The sequence below is a fragment of the Protopterus annectens genome, chromosome 9.part0 (genome assembly GCF_019279795.1).
Source record: "Protopterus annectens isolate FY-2018-M chromosome 9.part0, PAN1.0, whole genome shotgun sequence".
Lineage (NCBI taxonomy): Eukaryota > Metazoa > Chordata > Ceratodontiformes > Protopteridae > Protopterus > Protopterus annectens.
This window is the reverse complement of record NC_056743.1, coordinates 995644279-995666557: the sequence shown is the minus strand read 5'-3', so window position 1 is coordinate 995666557 and position 22279 is coordinate 995644279. Positions and strand designations below refer to the sequence as shown.

Sequence of the window (22279 nt, the reverse complement as noted above, 5' to 3'; positions counted from 1 at the left end):
TTATCCGGAAGAGCTTATTGACAGAGTTTCTAAAGAAGTCAGTGATGGTAGAAAGGACAGGTTTGCCCCTATATTGGGTAAAATTGAAGGTGGTGCAACTCAATATGTCACAAACAGTAAAATGGACAGTTTAAATAATGATTTTGCATCAGGTATTATTACCACATATGACGGGCAAGCTGGTTTAATTAAAAGAATTTTTGACAAAGAGTGGATTAATTTTTCAAAGGTTTCTGACTTGAATCATATCTTTCAGAGTGATATAAAACACATTTATAGGAAAGGTAACACTCTGAAGGATATCTTTGAAAGGGGTGGTAAGGGGAACTCCTTGTTTGCAGGCACCAACAAAAAAGCTGGTGTATTTAAATGTGGTGCTTGTAGTTATTGCTCGTATTTGATCACTGGAGATACTATTAATTTACCTGCCAGGAACAACAAAACTCTAACTTTAAAAACTTTCGCGAACTGTAACACAAAAGGGATTATTTATATAGGATTATGTAAAAAATGTAATGCTTTTTACATAGGCAAGAGTGAAAGAAAGATAAAACAGAGAATTTATGAGCACACTTATGATATTCGTATAAAAAGTGAAACAAATTCTTTGTACAAACATACTAAAAGTTGTTTTGAAGCTGAATTTCAATTTTTTATATTAGAGGTTGTGCCAAAGGACCCCAGGGGCGGAATGTGGGAGACTTTAGTGGAATACAGGGAATTATACTGGCAAGTAGTGTTGGAGGCCAGTAAGTTCCCTGGTCTAAATGACATGATCTCACTCGCCCCTGTATTAAAAATGAGGTCAGCAAAATTGTGAAATTAAAGTGCAATAATATTTACGTCAGCAGAGGGCAGTATCTCAATGTATTGTATGTGTTTATTCTTTAGTATATTATAATGGAATTTTTTATGCTTTTAAAGTTTTTAAACATTTATTTAACAGTGTTAATTGGGTATATGTTAATACATTTTTACTATTCAACAGGTTTCCTATTTACAATGGAGTCATTTAACTTGAATTTTAATGTTTGTTAATGTATTTATTCATTTAAATGTAAATGTTGAGTGTTTCTATTGGTTGATTTAAAAGTTTGTTGAGTATATAAATGGTTTTAATGGAATGTACTAGTATTATCTGATGAAGTTGTGGACGAAAACGTATGGTGATTTGCTTCAGCGTTATTTTGTATTTGAGTGGACTGTTCGGCTTATTAAATCTGTTTGCCTACCTAGCAGTGGTTCAGGGTGCTTTGTTTGGATTACTGGTTTGCTTTGCATCCTCCGTTTTTTTTCTTTATTATTAAGTTTGTTTGTTCTAGTTGGGGAGTTTATGTTTTGAGAAAATCCATGTAAGTTAATAAGGGTAGATGGATTGGTTTGTTTACATAGGGTCCAATCAATATTTAAGTCTCCTAAAAGTATTGTTTCTTGAGGGAGGTTTAGTGAGAGCCAGTTTAGTAGGTCTTCTGGTATGGTAGAATTTTTGCCTGGAGGAAGATAGGTACAGATAATATTGATAGTTTTATGAGGGTTAATCTGAAGTTTGGAAATAATAATTTCCGCATTAGTGTCTTTTAGAAGGGTATGATTCGTTTTACTTACTTCCAGTCCTGCTTTAAAGAGTATAGCTACACCGCCACCTTTTTTGTTTAAACGGTCTTGTCTTAGAATATTATAGCCAGGGGGAATAATTTCATTATCTTTTATTGTAGGTTTGAGCCATGTTTCAGTTAGACAGAGAATGTCAAACTGTTGGACTTCTAGAAGAGCATGTATTAGTGGAATTTTGTTGCAAATACTGCGAATGTTTAGATGTGCAATTGATAGAGATTTGGGGGGTTTAGTATTTGGTGTGGACATTGTTTTAACTTGTTGCCAGTTAGGGGATAGTGGGGAGGGGTCAGGGTCAGGGTTGGGGTGTATATCCCCATCAATCAAGGAGAAACTTACTATAAGGTTATTAAATTGTGAGGGTTTTCAAAAGTAATTTTGTTTAGTGAGGGTATGAATAAGGTATTTAATGTGAGACAGACGGTGATATTTAGGTTGAAGATAAGAGTTGTTGTATATGGGACTGAGGTGGGTTATGGATGTAGTTATGGTGGTAGCTAGGGTCTGCTTACGTGGGATGCAAGGTGTAGAGTATAAGGATTGCTCATAGGAGGTTAAGAGATAGGTAGAGGAAAGAGTAGTTAGAAGAGTTAGTAGTACGATAGTGTGATATTGGTTAGACATGATAATTAGAATAAGAGAAAATGTCAAAAAGTATATATTCTGGATAGTAGAAGGATGGATGAGGGAGGAGACTATTAGGGATTGGGTGGAGACAGGAAGATGCTATGATTGGTTCAGAGTTGGGAGGGGTGTGGCTAAGTAGGAATAAATGTAGAGGTTCTAGGGGTGGGTGGGATTTGGGGGCAGGGTGGGGAGCGGAGTGAGCCCGCAGGGCGAACGGAGCGGGAAGACACAAGGGAGTGCTGAAGTGCAGAAAACAATCTATAGAGTGAAGGAAACAGCAGGTAAATCAACAAAGGTAATGTATATAAGGTGAAGAGAGTTTGACCTAGGGAAGTATTCAGAGTTGGGGTTCTAGTGTTTGGTAGAAGGATGTTTTAACAAAGTCAGTGAGGGGAGAGTGAAAACCAACTGTCTGTAGAAACAGATTCAGTTTATGAGACAATTTAGGTAGATTGGGAGTGGGGATAAGGGGGTACTGGCTGCTGGCTGTCCTGGGAAGGTAATATGACTAATATACAGAAGTCTTGAATTGTGTAGAGTAAACTCATATGAGTAGAACGTACTTTCAATGTCTTATTGGGTAGGTTTCCCAAGTGGTTGTAGGGTTGTATCTTAGTAGATAGGAGCTCTGGTCTTCCAGGAGGGTGGTAGGCTGGCCTAGCTATTCGCACAAGCAGTGCCCATAGCCACGCCAACCTTCTGGAGATAAAACTAATTTTCAAACACAAAAACATTGTTTTCAGTATGCTCTCTAATAGACTACAAATGAGTTGAACCTTAGAGTTTTCATAGCATCTATTTAGAGTAAGAAATTCCCTAACCCTGTCGATGCCCCATGCATTTGGTATAGATGTAAATAACGATTCAATCTCCATAGTAACAAAAAATAATAATCATTCTCAATTGTCACTATTCTATTATGTAATCTTTCCAGAAACATCTTTATATCTCTGAGAATCATATGGCATCCATCTAGTAATGTGTGCAGGTTATCCTCCACAAAAATGGAGAGTGGTTCAGTACACCACCCTGCACCCGAGACTATAGGTCTCATGGGTGGTACCTCAATATTTTTGTGTATTTTTGGTAGGCTATATATTCTCGGGACAATTGGATTATTAGTGCTGAAATACTTAAACAATTGTTCATCTATTAAGTTTGTCATCAGCAAATCAAAGATCAAAAATGACACCCTTTCCATCACCCCATTCACAACAAATTTAGTAATGCATTGATAAGTATTTGCATCTTGTAATAAAGATCTCATTTGTCTCAAGTATAGCTCCTTATCCAGTACTACTATGCCTCCACCCTTATCTACTTGTTTAACCTCAGTAGAGTGCATATTTTTCAATTCATATAAAGCCCTACTGTCACATCTAGACATATTACAAAAATTGTTTCTCTTCTCTTGTGCACAAAGTTGTCTAAAACTAGTTTCACATACATTCATAAAAGTTTGTATTCCTGACGGAGGAACTAGAATAAATGTACTAGGTGTAGTATATCTTGAACCATCTGCATTATTGTATCCATCATTACCTTTCTTAAAGTTCCACCACCTCAGGCACTAGGAATTAATACAATGTGCTCATATAATACATACTCATATACCATATATACGTATATTTTAAGAGATTTTTTTTGTATTATTCATGGTTTGAATTCTTACATAATTTTTATAGATATTTTATACATATTTTATTTTAACTGCATAATTTTAATTGTATAAGTGACTTAAACTACACCTGACTTTTATTAAGAATATCAGCTGACTGCAGACTTCTGATATATAAACTTGATGGATGGATGTTTAGTTTGTCTGAAGAAGTGACAGGAGTAGTCGTGAAAGCGCTTACGTTAGTTTTTATTCAATAAACGTTATGGTTGTGTAAGCTTGGTGCTGCCTTTTCTCTTTTTTGGCTCTGTTTTTCTGCACCTTTCTGCACCCTGAGCCGTTTTTTGTCATTAATTAATTCTAACAAGTACTCTGCAGAGACACAGCCACAACTTTCAGTTGAGTTAATATTCAGTGAGAAACACAAATAAATAAATTAAAAGCAGAACTATATGAAAAAGAGCAGATAAAAAGTGTACTTAAATTCACTTATCCATCCAGTTGATTTCAGGTAGATCTTAGCCGGAACAAAGCTCAGATACTGTTTCTCATTGTATTGCCCAATGTGAGATTGTTAAACATGAGCTTACAAGACTCAGAGTTGTATCTAGGAACAACAGTAACACAATATTCACAACACATTTGTCTTACCTGTCTGTAACTACATTTGGCTTTCTATTTATGATATCTCACTGTACTTTTCTAAATACCTTATAGTCCACATGGACTAAAATAGCACAGATATTGAGCCAAGCAGAAATTACTCAGAGTCAATTTGCTGAGAAGTAAACTAGTACCAAATTGCATTTGGTAGAAACTAATGATTTGACAGATGTCATCTCCATTTTGAAACATTTACTTATACAGCATTTCATTGTTAAGCTATCCATTAAACCTTTTTGGTATGCAAATGATACTAGTGCCAATTAACCACATAAAGAAACCACCTCACAGATGGAACTGAAGCTGTCTCTCTGCTGTGACATTCATATTCATTTATTTATTTTCTCATAGGATGGATGAGGAAATTCACAAGAGAGAGGAGGCCGAAAACAACCTGGTTTTCTTCCGAAAGGTGAGTGCATCCATTGTACATTCATGAGAGGTAATTTGGCCTTTTGGCTAAGATCAAGTGTAATGTGTAGTGTGTAAGTCCTTATAACAAAAAGCCTATATGCTCAGGAAATACGTACCTAAAATGAAGATTGTATGAGAAGTTCACTCAAACAAGAGGAAACTCATGCATTGTCATTGTTAACATGTATCATGTGTCCAATTTCAGAATAACAGCTGGAGCAAAAATAAAAGATGTAGTAGTTGATGTTGCATTGAGGAAAGTATAGCTATTTACAACTTTTGTGCTGTTTAGTTTTCAGTGAAGAATAACAGGATTTCTTCAATGAAAGGAGACTATTTTTTTGAATTGATGGCCAAATGCTCCCCCTCAAGCTCCAGTCTCATAAATGGGCCAAATGCTCCCCCTCAAGCTCCAGTCTCATAAATGCTGCATAGTACAAGTTAAAGACTTCAACAACACATAGTCTTCTGTTTATTCCAGAAAGCTACAGTGACCATGGAGCACAGATGTGATATAATGCCTTTTATTGGACTAACATAGGTTTTGCAATTACTAAAGCTTTCGAGCTAACATAAGCCGTTCATCAGGAGTTAGTGTCTGTGTTAGGACAAACATGGCATTTATTTTTTAATTTGGGATATCGATATAGGGATTCATTTCAAAGATGCCCACAAAGTGCTATACAAAGCTTCAGAATCTAAATATCACAGCATCTCAAGAAGCTGGGCATGCTATGTAAACAGCACTGACGGCAGTACATTGACACAAGTTATATGAAAATGCATTTGTAACAGTGCACTGGAGCATACAAGAGCTGATAAATCTGAATGTGTCTTGCAGTGCTTATATCTAGTACAGTGCATATACAAAAATATGGTTATGCCAGCAGTCGTTATATGCACTCTGTCGGTATGATGCAGCTAGCCCACTGGATCTGTTCTACTCCATTTCATTTTTATTTCTTCTGTCCCATGCTAATTTATAGTTGTCTGTTTTTATTTGTTGCCTAAATTTCCACCATCTCCTCCAGTAGCTACTTCCTCTTTCCCGCCACTCTGCCAGTGAAATAGTACTTTCACATATCCACAACCCTATTCTAAATTGTTACACCTATAAGACACCCATGTCTTCTTCCCCATCTTTTCTCTTAAGCTGTGGTCCTTTCACCCTTTCCTTCCCCATCATATCTGTCTATATCTTGTTCCCCTCCTACCTCTTCTTCTCTGAACTAAACATTCTCAGTCTCTCTTCATATTATATCTGATCCACAAGCTATTTTCACTAAAATTTTTCTGAAAGCGTAGCCTCACAAAAGCACTGCAGCATGAAATTATAACTTCAGTGTCCTTATCCACTCTTCAGTTTATGTATCCCAGCATGTTACCATCCTTTCTCACTGATTTTTAAATTTTTCTCCTAGTGATTAATTTTAGGTCTGATCATGAACTTCAGGTTTTTTTTCACAATGGTGGAAGACACTGTCTCATTTATGTGGTACTTTGTGCAAATTTGTAACCTAAGTGCATAATTTTCCATTTTCCTGTAGTTTAAGCTATCTGCCATCTGTCTGCACATTCTATCAGTCTCATTAGATCCCTTCTCAGACTCTTTATTCCATAGCCCACAGTTGCCCCATTCTCGGAGTTATTCATGAATAAATTAATCATTAACAGCACCTACCTGTGAATAAGTTTGGTGGATGTACAACATTAGCAGGGGATGTACATGTGTACACCAAACCGCCGCACAACCAGTCTACTGAAATGGCACAGACCTATTATGTCATCTCACAGTAACCTGGCTGATCTCATCTAGGTGTGTGCATGAATCAGGATACAGGCATGGGGCAATTACATGCAAATATGAAGATATGAAGATATCATTCAAGACAAAAAATACTACAGTGCTTTCTAGCACTGCAAAACAAAAACGGAAGTATTGTAACATAAAAAGGTAAAATAAACACATTTTAGAAGAGGTGAAATCCAGTTTTGATAACCCTCTGCTTCTCACTGCTCATTATAATGGCAGTTATCTCTGACACAGTACATGCCTACAGCTTCTCCAGATCTTCAGAAAGGTATTTCTGATCATGTTGTATTTTAAGCCAGCTTCATTATAGTGTACATGCAAGCTGAAGCAACAGAAAATGCTGGCAATCTTTTACATACTAGCACCATGCCAGAAATGTCTGACATGTCCAGTATAGGAACACATTGTGTTTAGTGCAGCAATAGAAGAGAGAGGTGGACAAGGTATAGCAGAGCATAAGCAGATGCATTTCAAGTTTCATCTGTTTTGCATGTGAACTAAGTTCATAGGTTCATAGGTAGGTACTAGGCTATTGGCCCTAGGACCTTTATAAGCCTAGCCAAAATGGCACCCTGGCTTTCGCCACCCAAGAAAATTATTTTCCTGTGCCCCTGTTGAGTAAAGCCACAGAGGTGATCCCCGGTTTGAATTTCCTGTTTCCCATCCAATCATCAAGATTTTTTTTTTTGAAGAGTGCTAATGATGAGCTTTGTTTGATATAGATAGTTAGTTTGTTCCAGAGTATGGGAAGTCTCTGGGACAGGACACTACAATTTGTTATGTCTCTGTTATCATACTTCCACTGGAAATGGACCAGGCTAAGATGGACATTTTGGTTATCAAACTAAGTAGTGAATACATTTTTAGGAAATACAAAGATATTACCTTGAACTAGTAAGACCATTTTCAAACATTCAGCAAATCTGATCAGCACCGAAAGGTTTTTCAGTGTAGTGAGTGCAACAGATATTAACATGTTTCAGCCCCCCTTATGGAATCATCAGCATGCCATAACTTAATCTGGACCCAGTAAGGTACTGGTCAATGTTCATAAAGCAGATCTTAACTGGCAGCCTCATGGGTGGCCTAAAACGCATTTCTAAAGGAGATAAAAGGTGAAAGACCCTAAAGTAATTTTGTTAAGGAAAGATTCCTAAACTGTGTCCTAGCATGACAGATACGTAAAGATAAAACATAACCTTTATTAAAATAAATAAAAAATAAATAAATAGATAATAGTCTTAAGCACCTTATCCTTACAGCCTTCAAAGAAACAGTTTGTGAAACACACTTCTGTGCCTTATATAATCAGCCATCTACATCCAGTTACATCATTTAAAGTGACAGCAGTCCTTATAAAAACATTACCAGTTATTTACAACATTCAAACCCCAAAGATATAAGTGTGATATTTTAATACAAACTAGCTTTCTTTATATAATAACCATTATTTTAACACTGTCTTTACTTGGAGCAGTTTATTTATCAGTGTCATAAATTCAAATTGTTTATTTTTGCATTTCAGAAATTGCCTAGCTACTTGATTAAATCAAATATTGGTTCTTTTCTCAATAATTCTGGGCAAGGAGAAAAATAATCGGAGTTCAAAGTGTTAAAACAGGGACATTTTTTAAATATTACTCTAATTAATTTTTACATCTTGTACTTTATGAACGTCAAGACATATGAAACTAATGCATGGTTTTATTGACTGAATGTGATCAGCAATAATTAAACAGAAATTAAAAAAAAAAAAAAAAATATATATATATATATATATATATATATATATATAGGGTCCCTATTAAATCTAATAGACCCTCTTTAATCGAAATGGCTAAATCCCGAATGCATGGAACAGCGATTTTTTTTTCACAGGGAAAAAAAATCAGTGGGCCGTTTTTGGAACCTTGCCATTTCTTCTACTGTGGCGCAGTCTCAGAGTTGGTATATTTAAGTAGGGGGGGTACGAAGCCCCCCCACTTTATTTTGTGGAGGGGTTGTCTTTTTTTTTATGGAGCAGCGATTTTTTTCCCTGGGGAAAAAATCGCTGTTCCGTATGTTCGCCATTTTGCTGTTTTGACATTTTAGGGTCGATTATACAGCATTCGCTGTTATAAAATATATATATATATATATATATATATATATATATATATATATATATATATATATATATATAAGGACAGGGCCAAAATGTTAGTCAGCATGTTGGATGTTGTGTGAAATCAGTGACAGTTTAGAGGTCTCTGGATCAATACCTTCTTCACTGACCTTCCGGTTACAGTGGAACTTTATATCCAAGTTGCTTCACTCAGTGGAGAAGTTTACACCAAACTCTGAACCAGGGGTACAGACAGAGAATTCCATTTTGTACTCACAGTCTCTTACTGGTGCCCCCAACCCAACTGGCAATAAAAAAAATGTGCACATCTCACAAAATGTTGCCCCCTCCCCAAACACTTACATGCATGCATGCATGCATCATTTTCAGCTGTTGTCTGTATACCTACTAAAGATATTGTTTTTTTTGGATTAGCAACCCTCTCTGTAAGCAAGCTCTGCACCTGTTGTTGGAGGCACTAATCTAGACAGTCAGAGTCATATCACATCCAGGAAAAGCTATAGTTTTCTAAGTGATGTTCAGAAAAGTGAACTCTGTGGAGTACAAAGAGTATGCCTGGCTACACCTTTGCTCTGAACTAGGTAAAATGGATGAATTGCACAACCCAAGCTGAGACTGAAATTGGTCAGAACTGATCAATGATTTGCCCTGGTAAACAAATTCTAATAACCCACTCGCCCAGCTGTTGTGGTGGTCTTAAGTCTTGGTGGCTTTGAGTTGCCCACCTCTAGTATAAAGTTGATATTGGACACTCCCCCCAGTCACATTACAGCAGCTCATTCTACTGTTAATAGTGAGTAAAGGCCCACCCCTTTAGCTTCTGAACCTTGAATTATCTTCTGTCTCTTCACTTTCTACTAAAAAAAAAACAAAAAAACAAAAACCTGCACCTCTTTATACTTCATTTTGCTGCTTGTGCTTAGGAGTTCAACTGCATTTAGTTTGCCATATTTATTACGGCTTGTTGGTAGCCTCACTAAATTGATGACAGTATTCTACTGAATCACCGCTTTATGTGTGCTGTTACTGTTGTGATTTGTGAGCTACTGTTTCAAAGCAATCTACTGATTAACTATATTTCATTGCTATCTACTGCAGTTCATTACTGTTTAACTGCATTTTACTCCATTTCGTTGCTGCTTAACTGTATTTTTTCATGCTGCAAGTTCTATTCTTTTAACTATCAGTGATTAATCTGTGCTTTATTGTGAGTTTTTTTCTTACTGAGTTCTTAACCGTAAAATTGAGTATAATAGTCTAGATACAGGTCTGCAGCATCCAGAGCTTCAGCTGCACGGTTTTTAATCCTTTTTGAGGTATTCCAGCTACAAGTTTTCCCTTAGTAGCACTTGTGTTATCATCTAGTAGTACTACTCGTAGACCTTCCTCCCTTTACCCCCTTAGCCCGTTCAGTTTCTGACAAATATGGATGGACAATTTCCTACATTTTCTTCTGCCAGTCTGGTAGATATGGGCATCCTGAGACAGTGTAGCAACTACCTCATGTACACGGACAACCTTCTGCCACTATCACCTAGGAACACAATTTGTGAGAGATGCAAATATATCAAGCACCTATTGTCATTGCGCTCTCCCCCACAAACCAGTATATCTGGCACTGATAAGGTTGGCAACACAAACACCACACCTCAAACACCACCTACACAGCACACTCCCACATATGTGGAAGCCCTCAACAAAAGCATACCAAACAAAAGAGACCTCCGAGGCATAAACGCATGCAAACTCCACTGCCCACCACACACTACACATAGTCCACACACCTGTGTCTCACAGACACTAAGGCCTAAACATAAACCCAACATATTAGTCAAAGGAGACTCCATTGTGAGACACACAGATTTGCCCCTCACTAGGCTGGATAAGGAGAAAGTCATGGTTAGTTGTCTGTTGGGTGCCGGAATCTGCCATATCAAATATGCACTCAAGTCTCTCAACAGGTACTTTTATGCCTCTGTCATAGTCCATGTTGGAGTGAATGACTTGAGATGTACCTCCTTGGACTATATGAAGAGAGACATGATCGAGCTTGCTGAGTATGTGTCCCAGGCAGTTATGTCTCTAGCCTTAAGCAGAATTCTACCATCACCTAGAATGATGCCTTAATACAAACAGAAAATTATTGACTTTAACAACTGGCTTAGTTTCTGGTGTCATTCAAAGGGGATCCAGTACCTGACAGCCTGGGATGATGTGATTGACAAGCCACAATGCTTTGGCAGAGATGGCCTGCATCGGTCTCCCTTGGGCTTCAGGTTCCTGGCAAAGGCTCTTGCCTCCCCATAGTGCCTTTTTTAGGCATTGCCATGAGGTGAAAACTACCAACATGAACATTTCATCAAAATGTAAATTAAAGGTTATGCTGCTAAACGCTAGGAGTCTAAACACGAAACTGCACTCATTGCAAGTATTCTTAACCCTGGAAGAAGCTGACATTTTTGCAGTCACCGAAACCTGGTTCAAAGCTGCAGAGAGCACCCCAGCCATACCATGTTACTCATCTGATTGTTCATTCACACCCCAAGCTGTGGGCAGCAAAGCAAAAGGAGTTGGAGTTGGAATATATATATAAAAGACATACACACCTTTAGGCTGATCAAACAGTATGATGCACAGGAAATACTCCAGGTACAGTTAACAATTGACAAGACCCCTATTCAAATCATAGCTAGCTACAGGCCTCCAACTCTGACACAAGATGCCCACTCCACTTATCTAGACCTCTTTGAATCTATCAAGATTCAACCTTTTAGCCTGATCCTGGGCGACTTTAACTATGCAACCATAGATTGGAAGAAATACTCATGCCAAAACACAAATGGCGAGAGATTCCTTGATTTTGTCAATGCAGATGCCTTGGACCAGTTCGTTGACACCCCCACAAGAGGTGAAAATATCTTGGACATGGTATTAACCAACATGAGTAACCACTGCAGCATCCCTACAGTGTCATCATCCATGGTTTGATCCGACCACAAAGCAGTCACTTTCAAAGTCACCATCTCCCCCAACCCCCCCCCCCCCCACTTAGGGTCAAACAAAAAAACTTCTCCAAAGCTGATTACAACCTCCTGGGGGAAGATATAAACTGCTTCACAGCCTCCTCCCCCTCCACAGAAACTGGCACATATGTCCAAACCTATGCCAAAGTACTATATGAGCACTTATATAGCTGCATGGAATCAGGAATACCACACAGGATGTAGTTATCCTCCTCAAGGAAGAGTAAACCTGTCTGGCGGACATTTACAATAAATAAACTCTATAATAAAAGGAAAAAATTGCTGTCTAATTGGAAGCAATGTCTCCTTAGCATGAACAAGCAAATAAGAGCACTAGTGAAATCCTCCACAGTAAACTTTGAGTCTAAACTGGCCACATCTACTAAAGACAATCATAAGGCTTTCTTCACATGTGCCCGCAGTGTCAAGGGAAGCACCCAGATCTGCTCATTATTGGTTGTCAAGGGCACCACATACACAAACCCTGTAGATACAGCCAACCTGCTGGCAGACAGGTTCAGTGAAAACTTCACTCCTCTGTCCCCCATCAGTAAAACAGGACATCCTCAGTACCTGCCCCCCTCTCCTTATCTTTAGGGTGCAAGTCATCACTGCCCTCTCAAAGGCAAAAAATACAGCCTCCATGGGACCTGATAACATCTCAGGCTGCATCCTACATGAACTCAGACAGGAACTTGTAGCACCATTAGGCACCCTATTCAACCAAAGCCTGAGTACCGGCTTCATCCCAGCTGAGTGGAGGACAGCTACTGTCATCCCTTTGCACAAAGGTGGAGTGTCCACTGATCCAGGAAATTATAGACCCATCAGCCTAACTAGCCTGATCTGCAAGGCCATGGAGCGGATTATCATGGACCTCATTAACAAGGACATTGGCAATCTCCAGACTCTTGATTCCATACAGTTTGGTTTTTTCAAGGAGAGGTCATGCTTGCTAAATTTGGTTGACTTCTTTACTTCTTTGAGACAGTCACCAAAGCCATAGACAAGACGAAGACACTGCCTAGCTTGACCTGGCCAAGGCCTTCAGTACTATTCCCCACTCAGGTATAATAGATAAACTCTCTCAACTAGGCATCAATCCATATGTTACCAGATGGGTAGCAAACTGGCTCACTGATAGAATCCACCTAGTCAAAATAGGGGAAGCCACCTCATGTAGTAGTCCCATAACAAGCGATGTACCCCAGGGATTGGTCTTAGGGCTTCTGCTGTTTGGGATATACTTCTCAGAGGTGTAGGTCAAATCTAGTGGGCTATGGGGCTATGGCTGACCAAGTTTGCAGATGACTGCAAGGTGGATGCTGTCATCAATTCCCCTAGTAATGTGGACATCCTCCAAGAGGGTCTCACCCAAACAAATGACTGGTGCCAGAAACATGGCCTCAAACTAAATGCCAAAAAATGCATCGTCATCCCTTGTGTGGAGAATGACTTCCCCACAAATTATCACATTGATAGTAAGATACTAAGCACGCAATCAATTGTGAGGGACTTGGAAACCCAGGTGGACAGCAAACTGACTTTTGACCACCATATTGCCCTCTTTGTACAGAAAGCTTTTTACATGGTCCACCTCATTAGTAAGGGTATCTCATCCAGGGACAAGGTGGTCATAGCATCCCTGTATTCTTACCTTATAAGACCGATTATTGAATACAATGCCCCTTTCAGCATGTACCTCACAAAGCACATGCAGCAGCAGGAGAGACCACAGAGATTCCTTACCCAGAGAATCCAGAGCCTCAAACATCTACCCTACACAGATAGGCTAAAAGCCCTGGTCCTCTACTCAATCTCCTACAGACTCCTCAGAGGTGACCTCTGTCTGGCATACAAAGCAATCTCAGACTCTGCCCTGATGGGACTGCTGCATATCCGCAAGTCAAGCTCCACTCAAGTAACCAACATGCGAGACCTCAGCCTGGTCTATGACATCAACAGGACTTGTTGGCAGGACAGATTTGTGTCCCAGAGACCCCCCCTTTTGTGGAATAGACTCCCTCTCCACATAAAGCAGAGTACCTCATTAAATCTTTTTAAACATAACCTGGATAACTGGATGGGGAACAGAAAATACACCCCCGGGATTCCACTTATGTCCCTGCTGGACAGTGGCATAGGGTGCTGATTTGTTAGAAAAAAAAAACAGGAACACCTTTCTTGAATTATCACTTCTTACACAGGCAAACTTATATTTATATAAATGTAATCAGACCATATTAACAAGTTCACATTTACACATTACATATTATCTTCTATACCAGTCAATCCAAGATTAGATAAATTGTTCAATTCCTGCCTCCTCTTAAACCTCATTCCTCCTCCAAAACATTTATCTGCATGTATTGTTCCCACACCCCTACCCTTTTATAAAGATTCCACTTTGTGTTCTTTTATCGATGTTATAAAATTCACTTCTTCAGGTATGGTTGGTTTACTCTTTCATTTGCATTTTCTATCAATTGCTTTTTTTGGCAGCCACCAAAATTAAACTTAACAAGGCCTTACTATGCCTAGGCAATTCAGATCCTGTATCCCAGCTAAAAAAAAAATAATGTCTTACTCACTTGCTTGCCCAGTATTGCTAACAGAGTACTCTGCAGAGAATTTCTAAAGTATCGTCCCAGGTATCTCTTTCTTCCTCATTACAGAGACATATCTACCTGAGGAAAAATTATGTGGAGTCTGCTTGGGGTACCTATGTGACTCTTCCAGGCAAAAATCCTAAATCATCTCAATTATGTTACATGTTTAGAAGGCATACATATGTCATCCCTGTCTGATAAGTATCTTGGAAGCAATCAGTCTCGAACATAAGCAGACAAAGGACTTTGCAGAATACATTCTCTATTTATATAAAAATATCAGTGTTTTGAAGGGAAGCTGGTTATCTCAATATCTGTATGCCATTGACAGACAAATTTAATTTGATTTGTAAGGAGAAAGTAAAACATCATTATCCACATAGCTGACATGATCAGGAAAACTGCAATGAAGTAGTAATAGTCCTGTTGTTGTTTAATAGAGAAAATAGTGCACTTTATATTAAGTCAATGTGTTATGTATTACTATGCACCAGCCAGGACTAGTAAAGTCTTTCCCCTATATGTCTTGATATGCTTTTTGACAATATATTATAAACCATCTGCTTCTTCTGCTCTCCTTCTCTTTCTCACGTCTGGTCTCACATCCTATTGTCACTCAGACAGCTGAACTATTTTATTCACTGGATTAAACATTAGTAAGAAAAAAGGAAGACATCAACTGTCACATTTTCTGCAGCACTGTTAGTGAATAAATTGTGACCTCACAGATTGATTTACATATTGTGCATTATTTTATCATACTTTCACAAAATGGAGGATATGAATCACATACAATTCATATGAAGGAAGGAAATGCTTTTAATTTGTAAGGGTTGTTAGTATACTGACAAATGATGTACAGTAAGGTTATTTATGGAGCACTGCTGGTCAAAGAAAGTTTGTTATTTTAGGATTTGATTTGCATTTTAAGCAGATGTACAGATCCAGCAAATAAGCAGTATAGTACATGCAAAATATGTATAAGCGAAAAGGAAAACAATATTGCAAGTGATCTGATCTTTTAGATTATTCTATGGATCCAACCCTTATACAAATATGTCCTCCTACTACCCTTAGAAAACTTGAGCTGACTTACTACAAGACAGCCAAATATTTGGCATCTAAAACCACAAAGAGTATCGCTGCACATTACTGCAGAAATGAATGTAGTCTGACCTTACCAACAACTTTTACAAACAAATCCGACCTTTGCCTTTAAAATTCTATATAACAGTTACAAAAAAATCGCACTACTAAACAAATTCTGAGTTGGCGCAAACCACTATAGTTCACAGTTTCTCTACAAAGGCCATTCTAACTCTATAGATGTGAACATTAACAACACTGGTGATGGACTGGTCATTTGCATTCTGCCTACTATGTAGCTGAACATCCTGTATGACATTAGGGCTACACATAGGTGTAATTAAATCAAAAGGTGCTTCAACAAAGTATTAGTTTAAGGGTGTGCACACTTATGCAACCAGCGTATTGTACGTTTTTTATTTTTATTTTTATTTTTTTTAATTTTTCCCCTAACAAATTTGTTTGTTTTTCAATTGAATTGTACAGGTTATAGGTCACATTAAAGGTGGGAAAAGTTTTGAAATGATTTATTGTGGTCTCATTTTTTATATCACAAAAACCTGGCATTTTAACAGGGGAGTGTACACTTTTTTATATCACTGTGTATACTACAATCAAGTAGTGGTTTGTCACATGAAAGTATATACGTCAGGGACAAAATCTTAATACTTTTTAAACTTTTTACATACCATGAGTCGAGTCACTCACTGTTTTAGGTAGTTGAACAATTCGTTTGTGTAGCACATATGATATTTTATTCTGGTACCTCACTATATCCAGATATGTGACCTTGTTTCCATCCTGTCAACTCTACACCCACCAGATTCATGCATTTTTCTCAAGCCTCCTTATCCCAGCTGGCTATATACCATGAAAATTTAAATACTAAAATCTCCATCTTCTAGGTTCATTCACTTCTCCATCAATTATCCATGTAAATACCCCAGTCTTCATTCTACCAGCCTAGTCACTTACCTTAGTCGGGTACACCCTCCAGTTTAGATTCTCCCCACCAAGAAATTCATCATATTAATGTAAAACTTTTTTTATTTTGTTCATGTTCTGAATGAAGAATACTAATATTTTGAAAGTGTCACTGATTTAGTGTCCTTGTTCATAATGACATTCATTTCACTGTTTTATTAGCTGTGAACCTGAGAGCTCAGGCCTGGAGTTATAGTAGACAACTAAAGACAACTGTCCAATCACTCACACACACACACACACACACACACACACACACACACACACACACACACACGCACGCACGCACGCACACACACACACACACACACACACACACACACACACACACACACTCTCTCTCTCTCTCTCTCTCTATATATATATATATATATATATATATATATATATAATTTGGTTAACCTATACTCTGCCTCTGAATTGTGGAAAAAGTATAAAAAGCATGCGATCACCTGTGTGAAACAGATTCATTTATTTTCAGGTCATGCTGACTGATATTCACTCTCAGACATGAAGCTACCCAGAGATGAAAAAAGGGAACAAATAATGACAATTTTTCACTCATTAATCATTAGCATCTGCTTTCACATTTAATAAATATGTGTGTGTGTGTTAGCATAGAGAATAACCAATATTTGAAAGGTGAAAATGAAAACTGTTGAGGGTTTGTTTCCTGCTATGAAACTCTGTATAGATTTTTATTTATTTATACGTGCCCAGGTGAATAAACCCCTTCTAGCTGTAACATGGCAAAAATAATGGAAAAAAAAATATATATATATGTATCTATGTATACATACACACACACACACACACACACACACACACACACACACTCACATACACACCGAGTAATGTTTGAAATTGAAAGAAGCTATGAAAGGTTGTATATTGCATGTAAAACTGCACATTAACAAATGAGTTCTGGCAGACTGCGGCAGCGTTCATTCATCTTTCTTGGACATAGCTCTTAGAAATACGGCAGGAATGGTGACAGGCTTTTACTTAAACATTAGGTTTGAAAAGCATGTCCAAACTAGAGTCATAGTAGCTGCTTCATGCTTGCATAGGGTGCATACAGGATACACAGAAACAAGTTAGAAAAGCATATGGGAGGAATGAGCACAGTGACTAAATAAACAAGGACTGTACTTAGTATTTCATGTGGAAAACGTTTCTGCTTATCACTTGTGGAACAGTCAGCTTCAAGGATACTTTGGAGTTTGTATTTATCCAAAGTTCTTTTATCTGTTATGTTGAGTACTGATTGACTTCACTTTGCCATTACATTTGATGCTTCTAAAAATGACAATGCAAGATCCTTGATATAATCTCTGATCGATTCACTGATTGAAGAGGAACTAAATCTAGTTAATTAGTGGGAGGAGATGGGAAATAGGATTTCTTATCTAGCTACATTCCTGTTCAACTGCATTCTTATTTAGCTGGGAATGCTGTGACACTAGTGCTGGTGTGTAGCAGCATTGGACTTTGGGTTGGATATCTTCATTTAAGATGTGTACGCTTCCACTATTTATTTATTTTTGCTCTTATTGTATTACATTTTGTTTTTATTTTAAATTTTGTTTTACCTGAACGTTTTTTTTTTTCTTGGAGGTTTTAAAAGTTCTTAGCTAGGGCCAGTTAGAAAACTTCAGTTTCATTCATTGATTGAAAAGGAATTAAATCTAACAAATTAGTGGGAGGAGTTAAGAAACAGGGTTTTATTTTATTTAGCTGCATTCTTATTTACTTTTTTCATCTGTATGTACCGTGGAGACTACTGCTGATGTGTCACTGCACTGGATTTTTTTCCCAGCTGCCCATTAAGTTCCTGTTGTGCTTTTAACCTTGGTGGCCTTTGAACTACCTGCTCTAGTATAAATTTAACTTTGAAAGCTCCTCCCAGTTTTATCTCATCTATTCATTATACTGGGCGCTGAAACATTAAACTAGGAAGGCTCACCTCACTGACTCTTAAAGTTTGAGTTAGCTTTCATTTTATATCACCCAACCTTCTTAGTGCAAACTGCAATTTTCAGAGTATTAAGCCATTTTTCCATCTTACTTTTTAAAATCTGTAACATCTGGGATAAGACTACCATTCACTGGAGAGACTACAAACTGCTTCTCAAGAATCATCTTGGGATTAGTGATTCTGTTTTGATTCTGTTGAGAGAAACAGCAGAGAGTCTTTGATCTCTGCTGGTCTCTGATTGCACAATGTGCATGGGACTTGACTGAGTGGTCTACTAGCAGTTTGGGAGAGAACCTGTTCAGATCCTTTGTGCAGTTTGGCTGCCTGTTGCTTTCAGCTGCTGTTGGTTCCATCTGGGGTACTACCAAGAGAAAACTATAGTAGGTATATTGAACCCAGAACCATCTGGGGTAATACTAATTTTCAGGAGGCAGCTTGGATTTAATGCTACTCTTTTGCTTCTGGAAGGAGAAGGAACTAAGGTTCATAGGTTCATAGGTTCATAGGTTCATAGGTGTGTACTAGGCTAATGGCCCTAGAGCCTTTACAAGCCTAGCCCATAGAAGTGCCCTGGCATCATGCCACCCGCCATCTATCAAGTAGAGCCACTGGAGTGATCCCTGGAGTGAACTTAATATTTTCCATCCACTCTCTGCTTGACGTGCATGGGAAGTCTATTCCAGAGCATGGGCAGTCTCTGTGTTATGAATCTGTCCCCCCAGCATGTTCTGTTGATTGTGTTAATGATGTTGAGGTCTCTGGAGCATGTGGTGTGGAGGGATTGGGATTTCTTTAGATACAGCATTTCTAACAGAGCTGGGTCAGACATGGCTTTGTAAGTCAAGCAGAGATCACCTCTTAGTAGACGATATGAGACAGAGAATAGCTGGAGTTTTTGAGTCTGTCCATGTAGGACATGTGTTTAAGTGCTAGTATCCTCTTCATGATGTACTTTTATGGCATTTCCAGCTGTTGCGCATGTCTAGTGAGGTACATGCCAAATGGGGCATTATACTCGATGATTGGCCTAATGAGGGAGGAGTAGGGAGATATGATGACCTCTTTCTTCCTGGATGCAAAACCCTTGGTAATGAGATGTGCCACATAGAAGGACTTTCTGACCACAGTGGCAATGTGGTGGTCGAAGGAGAGGTTGCTGTCAACCTGTGTCCCCAGATCTCTTATAACACCTTCGGTGTTCAATGGGCTCCCATCGATGTGGTAATTAGTGGGAACTGAATTTTTCCCAAAGGAGATGATGACGCATTATTTGGCATTAAGCTTAACACCATGATTTCAACACCAGTCATTGGTCTCAGTTATGCCTTTCTGTAGGATGTCTACATTACTTAGGGAGTTAATAATGGCTCCCAGGTTCCAGTTGTCTGCGAACTTGGTCAGCCAGAGTCCCTCCATGTTGGCCTGGACGTCTGAGAAGTAAATGCCAAACAGGAGAGGACCCAGGACCGATCCCTGTGGGACCCCACTTGTGACTGGTCGGCAGTTTGACTTGGAGTCTGCTACTTTTACACTGTGGGTTCTATCTGTGAGCCAGTTTGCAACCCACCTAGTGATATAGGGGTTAATGCCTAGTTTGCTGAGTTTATCAATAATTCCTGAGTGGGGAATGGTATCAAAGGCCTTGGCCAGATCGAGGTAGGCTGTATGAACTGCCTTGCCCTCATCTACAACTCTGGTGACTGACTCAGAGAAGTCAACCAGGTTGAGCAGGCATGATCTACCTTTTACAAAACCAAATTGCATGGGACCTAGAGTTTGGAGATTCCCTATATCCTTGTTTATTAGGTCCATGATGATGTGTTCCATAGCTTTGCATATCAAACTTGTTTGGCTAATGGGGCGATAGTTACCAGGGTCTGTAGTCGCTCCTCCTTTGTGGAGAGGGATGACTGTAGCAGTGTGCCATTAGGTAGGGACAAAGTCTGAGGTGCGGCTGTGATTGAACAGGGCACACAGATGTGGTGCCAGTTCACTTTGTAGTTCATGTAGAACACATCCAAGGATATTATTGGGTCCCATGGAAGCTGTATTCTTGGCCTTGGACAATGCAGCTTTAACATGTGCTGCAGTAATGCTGGGTGCCTGGCATTCCTCCGGTATTGTGATTGGTTCTTTAGGCGGGAGAGAGGGGTAAAGCAGAATAATTTATTCTAGCTGCATGTAGCTGTGTTGAGAACAGCACTATTTCCACTACCAGACATTTAGCACCTCCAGTAATCAATCTGAACCTCACAGGCAGTTCTCCTCTTCAGGCCACATTAGTAAACACCAGGAACCATTTATAGCCAGCTTGGTTTAAATGGGCATCCTCAGACAATGTATCAAATATCACTTGTTTATTAACAACCATCTGCAATGCAAACAAACTGACACAGTGTGTAGGAAATACAATTATTTAATGCTATTGCAGGCCAAGATCTCACATGAAGATGCTACAAATAACAAGCAATTTTTCAGGTCCACACAACACTACACTAAACCTATCACACATGCATTAGACCAAACACATAGACATGCAAACACTGAGTCCTTTAAAAGTAGCATACCTAAATCCCAAAGGCCTCCTAAAAGTAACCTAAGAAACAAGTGCCCTCAGCAGCCTCACAAGCACACAATGCAGGCAGCATCCACCATGAAACACACAACTAAGTCACTGTGTCTCATTTAAAAAGCCCATACTACTTTCAGAGGTGATCTCTGCTTAACATACAAGGCCATGTCAAACCCTGAGCTGTTGGACATAGTCCACTTAAAGAAATCCGAATCCCTCAGAGCCACACGCTCCTGGGATCTAAACCTTGTCATTACAATGAACAAAACATGCTGGAGGGATAGGTTCCTGACCCAGAAACTCCCCATACCCTGGAAAAGACTGCCCATACATGTCAAGCAGAGCACCTCCTTGGCCGTCTTCAAAAGGAACCTTGATGATTGGATGGGAGATAGGAAATTCACCCCAGGGATCATGTCAGTCACCCTGCGAGACAGGGGTCCAGGGAAGCAAATATTGTGGGAAGAAATATCCAGGGAATTATTATGGCTAGACTTGTATAGGACCTAGGGCCAATAGCCAAGTACCAACATATGACCCTATGAACCTATAAGGCAAACCCCCAATGCAATCCAACATCCTAGTCATAGGTGACTCCATAGTGAGACACACTGATGCACCACTCACCAGGCTGTGTAAGGGAGAGGGTCATAGTTAGCTCCCTGTCAGATTGCAGGATTTGCCACATCATGCAGGCACTCAAGTTCTTGCATTACAAGTACACATTTGATACAGTAACAGTACACGTGGGTGTCTCCCTTGACTACATGAAAAGAGACATGATGGAGCTCTTGGACTATATACACAAGGCAGGTATGAACTTAGCCTTGAGCAGCATTTTGCCGCCACCAAGAGTGATGCAACTGGTGATGCTAATAAATGTATAATAGTATCCTTTAGCAAGCAAGAAGTCCCCTGTAACTATCACATTAACAACACACCCCGGAAAATTGATCCAGTAGCGAGGTACATGGGATCCTACGTAAACAACGAATGCCCTTTGGTCAGCATGTATCCACTGTTGTAAAGAAGTCCTTTTTCATTGCATTGCTTATTACTAAGGGTGCTTCATCCAGGTCCAGAGATGTGATCACGCCACTGTTGTCCACACATCAAGCTGATCACTGAATATAATGCTTCCTTCGATAAGTAC

The 22279-nt window shown here is 39.0% G+C and overlaps 1 protein-coding gene across 2 annotated transcripts in view; it reads left to right on the top strand.

The window, feature by feature from the left end:
* The window catches only part of PRPH (peripherin), a 114898-nt gene that overhangs the window by 59894 nt on the left and 32725 nt on the right, over positions 1 to 22279 (top strand). For both annotated transcript variants that reach the window (XM_044083774.1, XM_044083775.1), the window contains exon 2: positions 4874 to 4934. In XM_044083774.1, coding sequence (XP_043939709.1) covers positions 4874 to 4934 — 61 coding nt within the window. The remainder of the gene's footprint in view (positions 1 to 4873; positions 4935 to 22279) is intronic.